The sequence below is a fragment of the Chrysemys picta genome, chromosome 6 (assembly GCF_011386835.1).
Source record: "Chrysemys picta bellii isolate R12L10 chromosome 6, ASM1138683v2, whole genome shotgun sequence".
NCBI lineage: Eukaryota > Metazoa > Chordata > Testudines > Emydidae > Chrysemys > Chrysemys picta.
The window spans coordinates 42,239,172-42,252,101 of record NC_088796.1 but is presented as its reverse complement, the minus strand read 5'-3'; the positions used below and the strand labels follow the sequence as shown (position 1 = coordinate 42,252,101).

The window sequence follows — 12,930 nt, the reverse complement described above, 5'->3', positions numbered from 1 at the left end:
CCAATCCTGCTGGAAAGGCGTAACGAGTGGGGTTCCGCAGGGGTCTGTTTTGGGACCGGCTCTGTTCAATATCTTCATCAACGACTTAGATATTGGCATAGAAAGTACGCTTATTAAGTTTGCGGATGATACCAAACTGGGAGGGATTGCAACTACTTTGGAGGACAGGGTCATAATTCAAAATGATCTGGACAAATTGGAGAAATGGTCTGAGTTAAACAGGATGAAGTTTAACAAAGACAAATGCAAAGTGCTCCACTTAGGAAGGAAAAATCAATTTCACACATACAGAATGGGAAAAGACTGTCTAGGAAGGAGTACGGCAGAAAGGGATCTAGGGGTTATAGTGGACCACAAGCTAAATATGAGTCAACAGTGTGATGCTGTTGCAAAAAAAGCAAACATGATTCTGGGATGCATTAACAGGTGTGTTGTGAGCAAGACACGAGAAGTCATTCTTCCGCTCTACTCTGCTCTGGTTAGGCCTCAGCTGGAGTATTGTGTTCAGTTCTGGGCGCCGCATTTTAAAAAAGATGTGGAGAAATTGGAAAGGGTCCAAAGAAGAGCAACAAGAATGATTAAAGGTCTTGAGAACATGACCTATGAAGGAAGGCTGAAAGAACTGGGTTTGTTTAGTTTGGAGAAGAGAAGACTGAGAGGGGACATGATAGCAGTTTACAGGTATCTAAAAGGGTGTCATGAGGAGGAGGGAGAGAACTTGTTCACCTTAGCCTCTAAGGATAGAACCAGAAACAATGGGTTTAAACTGCAGCAAGGGAGGTCTAGGTTGGACATTAGGAAAAAGTTCCTAACTGTCAGGGTGGTTAAACACTGGAATAAATTGCCTAGGGAGGTTGTGGAATCTCCGTCTCTGGAGATATTTAAGAGTAGGTTAGATAAATGTCTATCAGGGATGGTCTAGACAGTATTTGGTCCTGCCATGCGGGCAAGGGACTGGACTCGATGACCTCTCGAGGTCCCTTCCAGTCCTATAATCTATGATTCTATGATTCTATGATTCTAACTCTGAAACCATTTAAAAATGTAAGTTATATTTTACACTATTTAGTTTAATTTACAGTATATACTCGTTCATTAGCCCATTCGTTTATAAGCTGACCCCCCCAAGATGGTTAGGTAAAAATAGCAAAAACTGTATAACCTTTTCATAAGCCGACCCTATATTTCAGGGGTCGGCAAACTTTGGCTCCCGGCCTGTCAAGATAAGCCACTGGCGGGTCGGGACGTTTTGTTTACTTGGAGCGTCTGGGAGCTGAGGGGCTCCGTGCCTGCAGACACTCCAAGTAAACAAAATGTCCCGACCCGCCAGCTGCTTACCCTGACAGGTGGGAGCCAAAGTCTGCTGACCCCTGCTATATTTTAAAAACTGGCATCACAAGAAACACTCAAAAGTTTTGCTAGAATTATTTTAATGTAATCTAATGAAAAACCTGTTGTTGTTATAATAATAATTGAACAAATATGTATTCACCTTCAAAATTACAGTCAATATTTAAAATCAGTAAATGGCTATTTAAAACTAGTAACTTAGAACAATACGAGACTTTAAAAAGTCTTAAAATCCTTCGAAGTCTGAATCAGTCTCTGATTCACCAAACAGTTCATTAAACTTGGCTTCAGTCACAGCTGCACCTGCATTGTCATCATAGATGTTGGCAGCGTCTTCTTCAGAGTCAGATTCCTTCTCATCATCAGCCTCTGTTGTGTCATCATGAAATATGGCATCATCTTCTGACCGCCGAGTACATCGCTGATACAGCATTTCCTAAATGATTTTTCTACCATTTCTGAGGGAATGGACACCCAATGCATCCTTGATCCACTGGGCAACCAGATTGATTTCGGGCTTCATAAGATTCCCGCCTTTTGTCAACTTCGCCATGCCTGAGCACATCCATTCAGACCACATTTTGCCCAGCCTGTCTTTAAAGGGTTTGTTCAGGCAGACATCAAGTGGTTGTAGAACTGAAGTTAAGCCTCCAGGTATTACAGCCAAAGTAGTTTTCATATTTTTTGGCCATATTTTTCACCTCATCCGTCTTGTGTGCCCTAAACATGTCCCAAACGAGCATAGCAGGTTTCTTGAAAAGTGCTCCTGGTCTTTTATTCCACACTTTTTCCAGCCATTCAATAGTCCCACTTTCATCCATCCATCCCTTTTCGTGTGCACGTACGATGACACCAGCAGGAAATTTCATGTTTTTAGGCAAGGTTTTTCTTTTAAAAATAACAACAGGAGGGAGCTTTGATCCATTTGCCAAACATGATAAAACCACCGTAAAATGGATTTTTTCATGGCCAGTGGTTTTAATTAAAATTGTTTTTTCACAAACACCAGTTACCGTTCTGTTGCTTGGGAAATCGAATGTCATTGGTGTTTTGTCCATATTTCCTATTTGTGACAGTTCAAATGCATATTCCTTTCGATATTTTATAATAAACCTTTGGAAAGATTCGCTTTTTTCTTCCAGATCTCTAGGCAGCTTTTGCGCTATCTTCGTTCGCTGACGAAGATAGAGACCATGAAGCGAGTACACCAACCCGCTGATGTGACAAACATTTCATGGCTTTACTGACTTGTATTTGTCGTCTTTCGGCATTTGCAGAGCACGCAGACGAATTCCAGTTCTAGTGACAATGTACCCATTTTGTTGACATTCAACAACCCAATTATTGAGATCTTTCTCTAGCTCAGGAAATGAAGCGCACCTCGTTGGACATTTTTTCTTGCTTCTTGGCATATCTTTTAGTGTTGTTTTATTTTTTTTGCCATTCTCTTACTTGCTTCTCATTGATGCAGAATTCATGAGCAGCAGCGCAATTATTGTTTGCTTCTGCATATTCAACAACTTTAAGTTTGAACGCTGCATGATAAGAAGACCTTTTTCTTTTGGTTTCACCGTTGTTCATTTTAAATACTAGTATGAAAATAGATTATTATTATTATAGTTATAGATTTTGTATGACTTTAAATAGGAATGTCACCTGCTTTATCACTGTCAAATTATTATTGTTCTTTGTTTATTTCAAAGCAGCCCTGTAGATTGGCATGTTTGTAGGGAGAACAGGCTATTTCAATTTTATTAGAGAGTCCATCGATTCTGCACGTATATTTTCATATTGGATCAAGACTTATGAGGTCCATTTCAAGCCAATCTAGTCCACTAAACAAAGCCTTTGCAACTTTAAAAGGCTGCAGTATTTACATTAATAAATGGGTCGGCAAACTTTGGCTCCCGGCCTGTCAGGGTAAGCCGCTGGCGGAACATTTTGTTTGCCTGGAGTGTCTGCAGGCATGGAGCCCCTCAGCTCTCTGTGACTGCGGTTTGCCGTTCCCAGCCAATGGGAGCTATGGGAAGTGGCGCGCCCATTGGCTGGGAACGGCGAACCGCAGTCACAGGGAGCTGAGGGGCTCCATGCCGGCAGATGCTCCAGGTAAACAAAATGACAATGTATTAGATATTCAATTCAATGATTCCATAGAGTTTAAAATCATCAAATTTTGGTGTAGACCTGTTTATAAGCCGACCCCCGCTCTTTGATGCATCACTTTTTTACCAAAAACATTCGGCTTATGAACAAGTATATACGGTATATAAAAAAATGTATAAAAGTGATCTATTCAAAGTACAAAGACAAAGTAAACATTCTGCTTGACAAAAAATATTCTTTTAATTTCTTTCGTTTTTTATTTATCTATGGTGTTCTTCTCTCTACCGCTCTCACAATTACCAGAAGTTTACATAGGGCCAAATCCCTAACTCATATTGAGTACCATACATGTGGCCTCAATGATTTCCAGGGGGCTATTTGTGGAGTGACAATTAGCGCGGGTGGTAGAATCGAGCTCATAATATTCAAAAGACACAGACTCTCAGCCTCCCACAGAAAATCAAACCCTCCTAATTCAACCCACATATGTGTACAACTGGAACACAGGTATCGTCATACTGGGTCAGACCAAAGGTCCACCTGTCCCATGGTTCTTTGAGCTACAGTAAGCTGAGCCACTCTATGATTCTTTTCCAATGAGTTGTGGGAGAAATACTCTGTCCTTCTGGGCTCGGGGAGAATTGTGGGAAGGCAGCAGAGGATTGTCAACACTTGAGTTATTTAGCCTCTGTCCTCAATACAAAGTGGGCAAGTTACCAGCCCAAGTGAAAGCAGCACCCAAGCTGTAACCCATGCCACCAGCTGGGCCAGCTAGCCCAACTTTAAAGCAGCACTAAACTCAGGTGAGAGGATTTTGTGTGTAGATAGGAAGGAAGTTAGGTGAAACATCTGAGTAAGAGGCTGAGTTAATGTTGCAGAAGACCCTGCAGAAGACAACTGTGGAATGACCTGCCCATAGACAGCTTCTTCCTAACTTCCATTAGTCAGAAATTGGTTTATGGCCTTCCAAAACTCTTCATTTTGTTTTAAATCCTGACTATCAACAGTCATATGTAAAGTGTTATCCCTATATATGTCCAACCTTTTTTGAATCCGGCTAAGCCTTTGGTCGCAGTAATATCTTGTGGCAATGAGTTCCACATGCTATGTATATCTTGTGTGAAAAAAATATTTCCTTGTGTTAGTTTTAAATTCACTCCCATTTAATATTCTCTTATTCTTTTATGATATTATATAAATAATATTGTACTTTTATCTATTTTCTCTATTATTCATTTCATATATCCCCTCTTATGGGTCTCCCCCGTGTGGTATTCTCCACGAGTTTTGCCATGTCTCTAACCATTCTCATCACCCGTCTCTGAACCCCTCTGTCCTGGAGTATTAATGAAAAAGGCAGGCAGGCAAACATCGCATATTATTCTCTGCCTTTCTTATGAACATTTTCTTCCTGATTCCCAGCCTCCAGTGCTTATGCACTGACCCTCAGCCAACTTCTTCAGAGCATTCTGATACCTAAACATTTCCATTAATCCCCAAGGATGAATTATAAAGCATGTCAGCAGAGGTAGACTCTGGCTTCAAAATGGAAGAGGAAACTGTCTCATTAAGAAACAGGCGCAATTCTAATTCAACCTGGAATTGTCCGTAAAACAAGATCCCAAGTGATGAGATTTCAGTACTGAACCAGCAACTAATGAGATCTTGAGTGAACCTAGTAAAGTCATCTTCATGGACATAGAAATCACCTAGGACAATAAGGCTTTGTAATTTGAATGCCATGCAAGAAAATCAATTAGCACCTTTGGAGAATCTGAGACGTAGCAGGACTACACAACACAGAATGCTAGCCCTATCATGGGACTCTCAAACAAAGCAGACACACACAAATCCAGTTTGGGAACAGAAAACCTCCTACATGTAAGGTCAAATGCAACCAGCAAGGTGCACCGTTTCCCCAACCTTCTTTTCACTCAAACTGAATGGAGCACCTCTCAGGACACAACAGGACTAATAAAGAACCTCTGCTTTGTCCAGCCATGTCTCAGTTACACATCCAGAACCTGGGGCTTCATCTGTGATCAAATCGTGAACAGTAACCATCTTATCAGTCACAGTTGGTACATGCAGATTTGTATTGCCAGCTTAGAGTGATGGAGAGTTACATCATCAGATCGTTTCACTGCATTTCTATTAAAAACTCAAGTCAGTCTTCAAAAATAAAGTCAGAGATCTGTGATGGAAGCTCAGAAATCCAGAGAGGCTAATAATGTTCAGAGTTGGTCTCCAAGCAGGTGTAAACTACGGTAGTTAATATTTGTATTTTTGCACCTTCATCCCCCCTCCCCCAAATACTCCCACCTTGGATTTATTATCGGACGCACACACACTGCATCACAGAGCCCAACAAGCATAGCAGAAATAATTCCATTTCTTATCATCTTGATTTGGTAATTGCTGGTTATACCATGATATGCGCTTACCTTCCAGAGGATCCTTATTCAGGCCCAGCTGGCTTATAATATATCTAGGGATGTCTGTTTTAATCACGTGCCCCTCTTTAGCATGTCCTTCTGCAGCTTCCAAGAGATAGTAAAATTCTTCAGGATCAAATTCCTGGAAGAGAAGTAAAAATATTCACCATAATTTTCCTTGTTAGAAACTGTACTCCTAAACTCTCACATCAAAGCTTCCTTTACATCTCCAAGCTTTTTGTTACTTACCTAATTAAAAGCAAGACTACATCATTCCATTACTAGTGGTCCAAAACACTATAGTAACATGCTGTAAACTGCAAAGTTTTAGACTATTACTAACACAGGCCACGGAGCCCCAGGGGCCACCCAGGACATAGCCTGACCATTTTTAAGCAGCTGGGATTGCCACCTGGCTGGTTTTTGACCAGCCTGGCTGGTTTTTCTACTGCCTTGCCCATTAGCAGTTGCAATGTGCTGGGCAATTTTTAAATTTTACAAGTGGGAAAACAACAACCTGGTACATTGCAACCAGCTACCATAAGCTGTCCACATGCATGGCAGTGGCAGGTGCTGCATAGCCATCTTCTAACTACAGTATGCAGGTACGTGGTTGGGAATGCTGCTAGCACAAGCACCCAGGTCCCGCTCTGCGTGCCAGGCTCTCAATGTGCCAAAACATTGTCAGCTGAGACTCCTGCTCCTCTCCATGCCAAGGACTGGGAAGTGAGATGGTTGGACCAGAGGCTTGCCAGCAAGGAGGGCTGGGGTGGGGAAGGCAGGAGCTCCTGGGAGGGGATGGGTATAAGGCCTCATGGGAAGGTAGCAGACAAAGAGGACTTGCACTGCGGCCTGCGTGTGAGAAGAAGGAATGGAGACACCTGAGAGAGGAAGAAGAAGGTCCGACTGATGGGCGGCATACTGTTTAGAGCAAATCTATGGCCTCCCCACCCTTTCAATGGTACTGCACTGCTCAAGTAATATGGAACACTTTAATAAGTCATATAAAGGGCAGGAAGCAATTTTTTCAGCATTTTTCAGTGTTACTGGTTGAATAGCCTATGATCATCAATATGTTATTCAGTGATTACACATCACATGTGGAAGATGTCCTAACCTCTCATGCCTATATGGGTAAAACGAGCCACTGTTCATATAAACACATACCAGATGTACATACATCGCAGAGCCCTCCTTTTCCCCCCTAACTGCAATTTTAAGGTAGTTCTAGTGAACCAAAGTGTACTGTATTTTAAGAAAATTAAATTAAAAACTATCAACAGTTCTAGATCTAAACCACAAAGGCCAGAATATTATTGAAAATTTGGTACCTTGCAAGGGACTTCACATCTGAAAATGAAAACTCTCTTACAAAATCTACTATATTATTACTATTTATCCCATGACTAAAAAGGTGTTAGATGTCTCAGAAAATCAAAAGAACACCTAATCCTCTTTTCCTAGCTCCTTAGATTTAAGTTCTTTATCTTACAATCTAAATAGACAATACACAAGAGGAAGAGTAGGAATGAATAAGGGAAGTTATCAGATACAGCTTTCTTATTTGCTTTTTTGATAAAATATAAAGTTGTCCTAATCTCATGTTCTCCCAAACTGCAATTTTTCCTATGTTAACTCATGCCAGAGGTGTCCTATTTCACATATCCCTTACATTCTTATCTGTCTCCCTGTCCGCTATTAACTGAGGCAAGAACAACATTGTTAGAACTAGGGCTGGTTGAAAAAATTCTGACAAAACAGTTTCCCCCCCACACGCCGATCATAAAATGCTGAGTCAGCAGAATTGAAACACGCTGCATGAATGTGTCAAAGCTTTTGGTGGAAATGTGGCGGGCAGGCTACCCAGTTGCCCAGCTCCCTGGTTCTCCTACAGCCAGCTGCCTGGGGAGAAGGACAACCTGAGACCGCAGGGAGCACATTTCATTTAGCTGGAATGATTTAGTTGGGGATTGGGTCCTGCTTTGAGCAGGAGGTTGGACTAGATGACCTCCTGAAGTCCCTTCCAACCTTGATATTCTATTATTCTATGACTCATTTCAGAAACACCAAAACATTGGACAGTGGGAGCATTTGAGTGTTTCCAAAATGAAATATTTTGGAATTTTCATTCCTGTGAAAATTTCTGAGTTTTTACTTTCCATCCCCATTCAGGATGATTTTTTGTGTTTTGTTTTTTGGAGTGGGTTAGGAGAGAACTCATTTTTTCCCTCAGGACAGAGATTTTCCTTTTTCCAGCCATTTCTAGTCAGAATACCAGTTAAGCAGGAAAAAAAAAATCCCTAATAATCCAAAATAAAATAAAAAATCCTAAGCCCTCTTAACTAGTTCAAAGTTGCAGAAGTAGCTGACTTCTATATTGCCTAAAAGGCCACACACCCTTCATAGCAAGCAAGCAAACTGACAGTTGGCAATAATCTTCCCCAGCAGTTTGGCAGTAAATCATAAAGCTTCTGTGCATGGAAGCCAGGAGCTCAGGAGAAAGCTCAGAATGTCCATTTTCTGGGCCAGGGAACACATATCCAGTAGACAAGCAACCTATATGTTTGGGAGGCGCTGAAGAGAATACCACTGCATTCACTGGAGTTTCTGCACACACAATATTTTAAAGTTATATATAACTTATTGATCAATGTCAACTTTCAGTGATGAATGACATCACTTCAATTATACACCTGCTTCATGCCCTTAGGGGTAAGCTAGAGAAAAGAGATGGCCCCTTATACCACGTTCTGATGGTAAAAAGACTGGTTCTGGTAAATCAGCTGGGAAACAAGCCCCCAGAGGTGAAGGTCTTCCAAATGAGAATATGCTGCATTGAGCCCATGACAGTTAATTCTGAGGACTATTGGCCTGGGTACTCCAGCTGATTTCACAGGAGCAGAGAGGATGCAAACCAGGTAGGGTTTACAAATGAGCATCAACACTTTGAATAACACTTAAGTTCCTGGAGGATAGGTCCATCAGTGGCGATTAGACAAGATGGTTAGGGATGGAATCCGATGATCTGGGTGTCCCCAAACCTCCAACTGCTAGAAACTGGGACCAGATGACAGGGGACAGCTCCCTCAATAAATTCCCTGTTCTGTTCACTCCCTCAGAAGCATCTGGCACCAACCATTGTCGGAAGACAAGATATTGGGCAAGACAGCCTATTGGACTGACCCATTATGGCAACTGTTATGTTCTTACTTGGAAGTGAATAGGAAAGAGAGTGCAGTCTTCCAAAAACTGGTCTGAAATATTCTCTAAACGTCACACTACCAACCAAGCACGTATTAGAAAAAAAAAACACAGATTTATTAGTTGTAGCTTCTAAGGTTCTTCAAAGGTTGACCCAGTGTAAACACAATAAAAATCACAAAAGCATGCTAACTATGGCAAGGACCTCATCGTGGACACTAGTTTCACCTCAGATTCCAGAAGCAATCAGGTTCCCAAAAGCTCCCACTTCCTCCCCACCCCCAAGTAGGAACAGAGTTATAGAGCATACATTTGTTGTTTAATCTCAGTTCACTGTGATTTGGTGTTGACACCAGCCATCTCATATTTCTTCCTGATGCTCCAGTGCTCATCACTCCCTACCTCAGCAGCACCTCTTCAGTCCGAATTGAACAACAAACATTAAATGCCATTAATCTTTTGCCACGCTGCTCATCTTACATGTTAATTTGTTCCCCTTAGACATGACATTTTCTTCTCCCCACCGGCATTAACAGTGGAAATACTATACAGCTACACCTCCGTTTGTTAACACATCAGAGTAGTTTTAAGATAGATAACTTTAATCAAATTCATGTATATACAATTGCAAGTGAGTTATCTATTTTCTGATCTCTAGTTTTATCCTCACATTACCTTTTTCAGATACAGAAACCCAGTAGAAATGAATAAACTTTTAAATATTTGGCAGTAACTCACAGCACACTTCCAGAAGCAGAGAAAGCTCTACTCATCCGACTAACAAATGATTACAAATAGGTGCTCAGACACCATGAGCCTGGTATACATACTTAGTTAGAAACATAGTGGGACTGGCAGCAGCATCTATTATTAAAGCTGCCCAACACTTCCCATTATAAGACCCTGTTTTCAGTTACTTATAAAACTTTGCCAAACTCTAACTGGTTGGGCTGAAATTTTTCGAGCTCAGTGTTTGTATCAGGCTGAATTTTTCTGGAAAAACTCCAGTCAAAATGGTTCAGCATTTCCAAAAATATGTTATCTTGTCCATGTTAAAAAAGTATGGAGACCTTTTCTTTGAGACATTTTAGAGCTCACATGCCTTTCCTCCTCCCCCATACTTTGGAGAAGAGTCTGAAATTTGGCAAAGGGTGTTGCATATGTGTCCGTGATATACCTTTTGCTGTCTCTGTCAAAACCTGCCCAAATTTGGCCAAGTTACAAACCTTCAAAAAAATAAAAATCACTATTCACAAATGAGACTTGCCAGACTACAGCTAAAAATGTTCTAAGGTTCCAACTACACTAGGCATGACCCAACCTGTGGCTGAACTGGAATTTCCATGCAACTGTCATGAGCTACGTCAGAGCAGGGAATCAGAAAAGAGAGCAGGGAACCTATTTCTCTTGTGCTATCAGAGCCCACCCTGCTGGGCCCAGGTAGCATGAAGGAGGAAGCTTGCCTGCTCTGAAATCAGAGGGGGGATTAGGGATGAAGAGGGATTAGAATGTGACAAGGAGCCTGGAAGGAAGAGGGGAACTGGAAGGGAGACTGGGACTGCCTGTGCAAGGAGGCGAATGGGAGGGGGAGACTGAGATTGAATGAGGAGCTGGGGGAAGAAACTAGAACTAGCTGAGCAAGGGGACTGGGATCCAGTGAAGAGGGAGTGGAGGAGGTTGGAGGTTTGAGGAAGCAGAACTGAGAAGGAGCCAGGGTGTGGGGAGAGAACTGGGACTACCTGGGCAGAGAGATTCAGACAATGAGACAGGGAGGGGGAAGACTAAGGCAAGGAGTCAGAGAGGAGGTGTGGAAGGGGGAGACTGAGAATGGATGAGGTGCATGGGAGCCAGAAAGGATGGGAAACATGGGTGGGTGAAAGACAGATAGGATGAGGAGCCATGAGTGCAGGGGAGACTGGGATTGGCTGGACAAGGGGAATGGGACTGGGATGAGATACCTGAGATGTGAAGAATAGGACTATGGCAGGGAACCAAGGGTAGAGTAGAGACAGGACTTGGACAGGGACAGGTTGGAAGGGATAGGGCAGAAAAGGTCATATTTGGGGGCAATGGGCAAAAGAATCTGTGCTCACTAAAGCATACTCCTCTCCAGTATCTGGCATGGAACCCAAGATTCCCGAATCTCACCATTCCTCTGCTGTCAGCAAATATCTGAAACCCAGACAACCCCCCCTAGTGCAGGTCGACATACTACTGCCATCAGTTATTCTGTTAGCTCAAGTGACACAGGTGTATGCAGTGGATCTAAAGGTTCCAACCCTGCTGATGAACCATGTGGGTGTCAATATGCCAGAACATTTTCAATTTTTTTTTCTAGTTTGCTTTTTTAAAAAGCTAAGAAATCATACACAAAGAACTATGCTGAAAGAACATTATTAAGGTTGCTAAGTGAAGCAATCAAAAGTTAGGATATGCCACAATTAAGATTCCCTGTATCCTCCTCCTTCTGCATATGTATTATGATACATCCTTTTATTACAGATCATATAATATTTTATATGCCTCATTCGGTAAGTGGCCTGCTCTGGAGATGACTCAGGGTTGTCTATACAACCCTGGCGTCATTTGTTGTAGAAGTTGGACGATGTGCAGAGAAAGAGGCAGGGGACTGCAGAAAGAGAAAGAAGGGACTTGTGATTAAAGACAGCGGTATGCTGCCTTGGAGAATTGGATTATTTCCCTGTCTCTGCCACAGAGTTCCTATGTGATGCTGGACAAGTTACTGAAACCAACATTTTCATAAGAGGTCCCTAACCAGGTGTTCCTCATTTTCTAGTTGCCTGACTTGAGACCCTAGGATCTGATTTGCAGAAGTGTTGAGAGCTCATAGCTGCAACTGAAGCCAATGGGAGTTATACTTTGAACATATAAAGTGCTTTATAATGCAAAGTACTCTGAAAGAGCAGGTCCTGTCTCAAATTCGGCATCTAAAATTAATGAATAATTTTACCTTAATCTCTCTGTGCTTCGGTTCTTCATCTGTATCATAATGCATACACACAAGGGGGCCGAATTAATGTTGCCTGGGTATTTCCTATCTTTGGAGTGCTTGATTTCATCTTTGATAAAGTTCTTCTAATGCAGTTTTTGTGTGCAATATGAGATATAGTGCATTCAAATAAAAAGGAATTCAGAATGATAGGCACTAATGAAAGTTATCAGCATTCTATGGATAGGAGTTCTCATACTAAAAACAACTTTGGAAAGTTCCAAAGAATATATAACATACTTTTACATACTAAATAATATACTTTTATTGCTGGCCTTTAATACCAGCCCAAATAGTCAAGCTTTCCACCAGTAACAAATCAGAATCCTGCTTACAATAACCATCAGCTTACCAGGCATTCTAATAAGCGAGCAGGACGAGCAATGACTATGAGGATCTTTCGGACTAGTTGCTTAATAAATGCCAGTTCTCCACTTTCTGATCGCTCTTGACCCTAAGAGAGTCAAAGGAAAAGGATGATTAAAAACTCCTACATTAAATATACCAGTCAAGAAAGCATGTTAATATGATGACCACAAATACAATCAGTGGTATTAAATATAGTTTGTAACTACAGTGTTAATTTCCATTTGAAATCCTTGCAGTATAGCTCAGACAGTCAAAATTTCTACAACATGGAACAGGGTACCTTCAATTCATATAGCAGATATAGTACTATATCTGATTTTCACTCATATGGCTTCAAGGTGAATCAGTATTTTTTGTCAAAAATTATCAGAATGAGTTGTGAATGAGAAACTAAAAAACGTGTATTACAGCTGTGTCATTTAGTATTCTACAGTAAAAACTGAGTCAACATTTCTATATGAA

At 41.4% G+C, this 12,930-nt stretch overlaps 1 protein-coding gene across 17 annotated transcripts in view; it reads right to left on the bottom strand.

The window, feature by feature from the left end:
* MAST4 (microtubule associated serine/threonine kinase family member 4) overlaps nt 1–12,930 on the bottom strand; it is a 422,044-nt gene that overhangs the window by 64,438 nt on the left and 344,676 nt on the right. For all 17 annotated transcript variants that reach the window (XM_065599050.1, XM_065599051.1, XM_008170656.4 and 14 more), the window contains 2 exons: nt 12,452–12,553; nt 5,898–6,030 (listed from right to left, as the gene is read on the bottom strand). In XM_065599050.1, the coding sequence (XP_065455122.1) occupies nt 5,898–6,030; nt 12,452–12,553 (235 nt within the window). The remainder of the gene's footprint in view (nt 1–5,897; nt 6,031–12,451; nt 12,554–12,930) is intronic.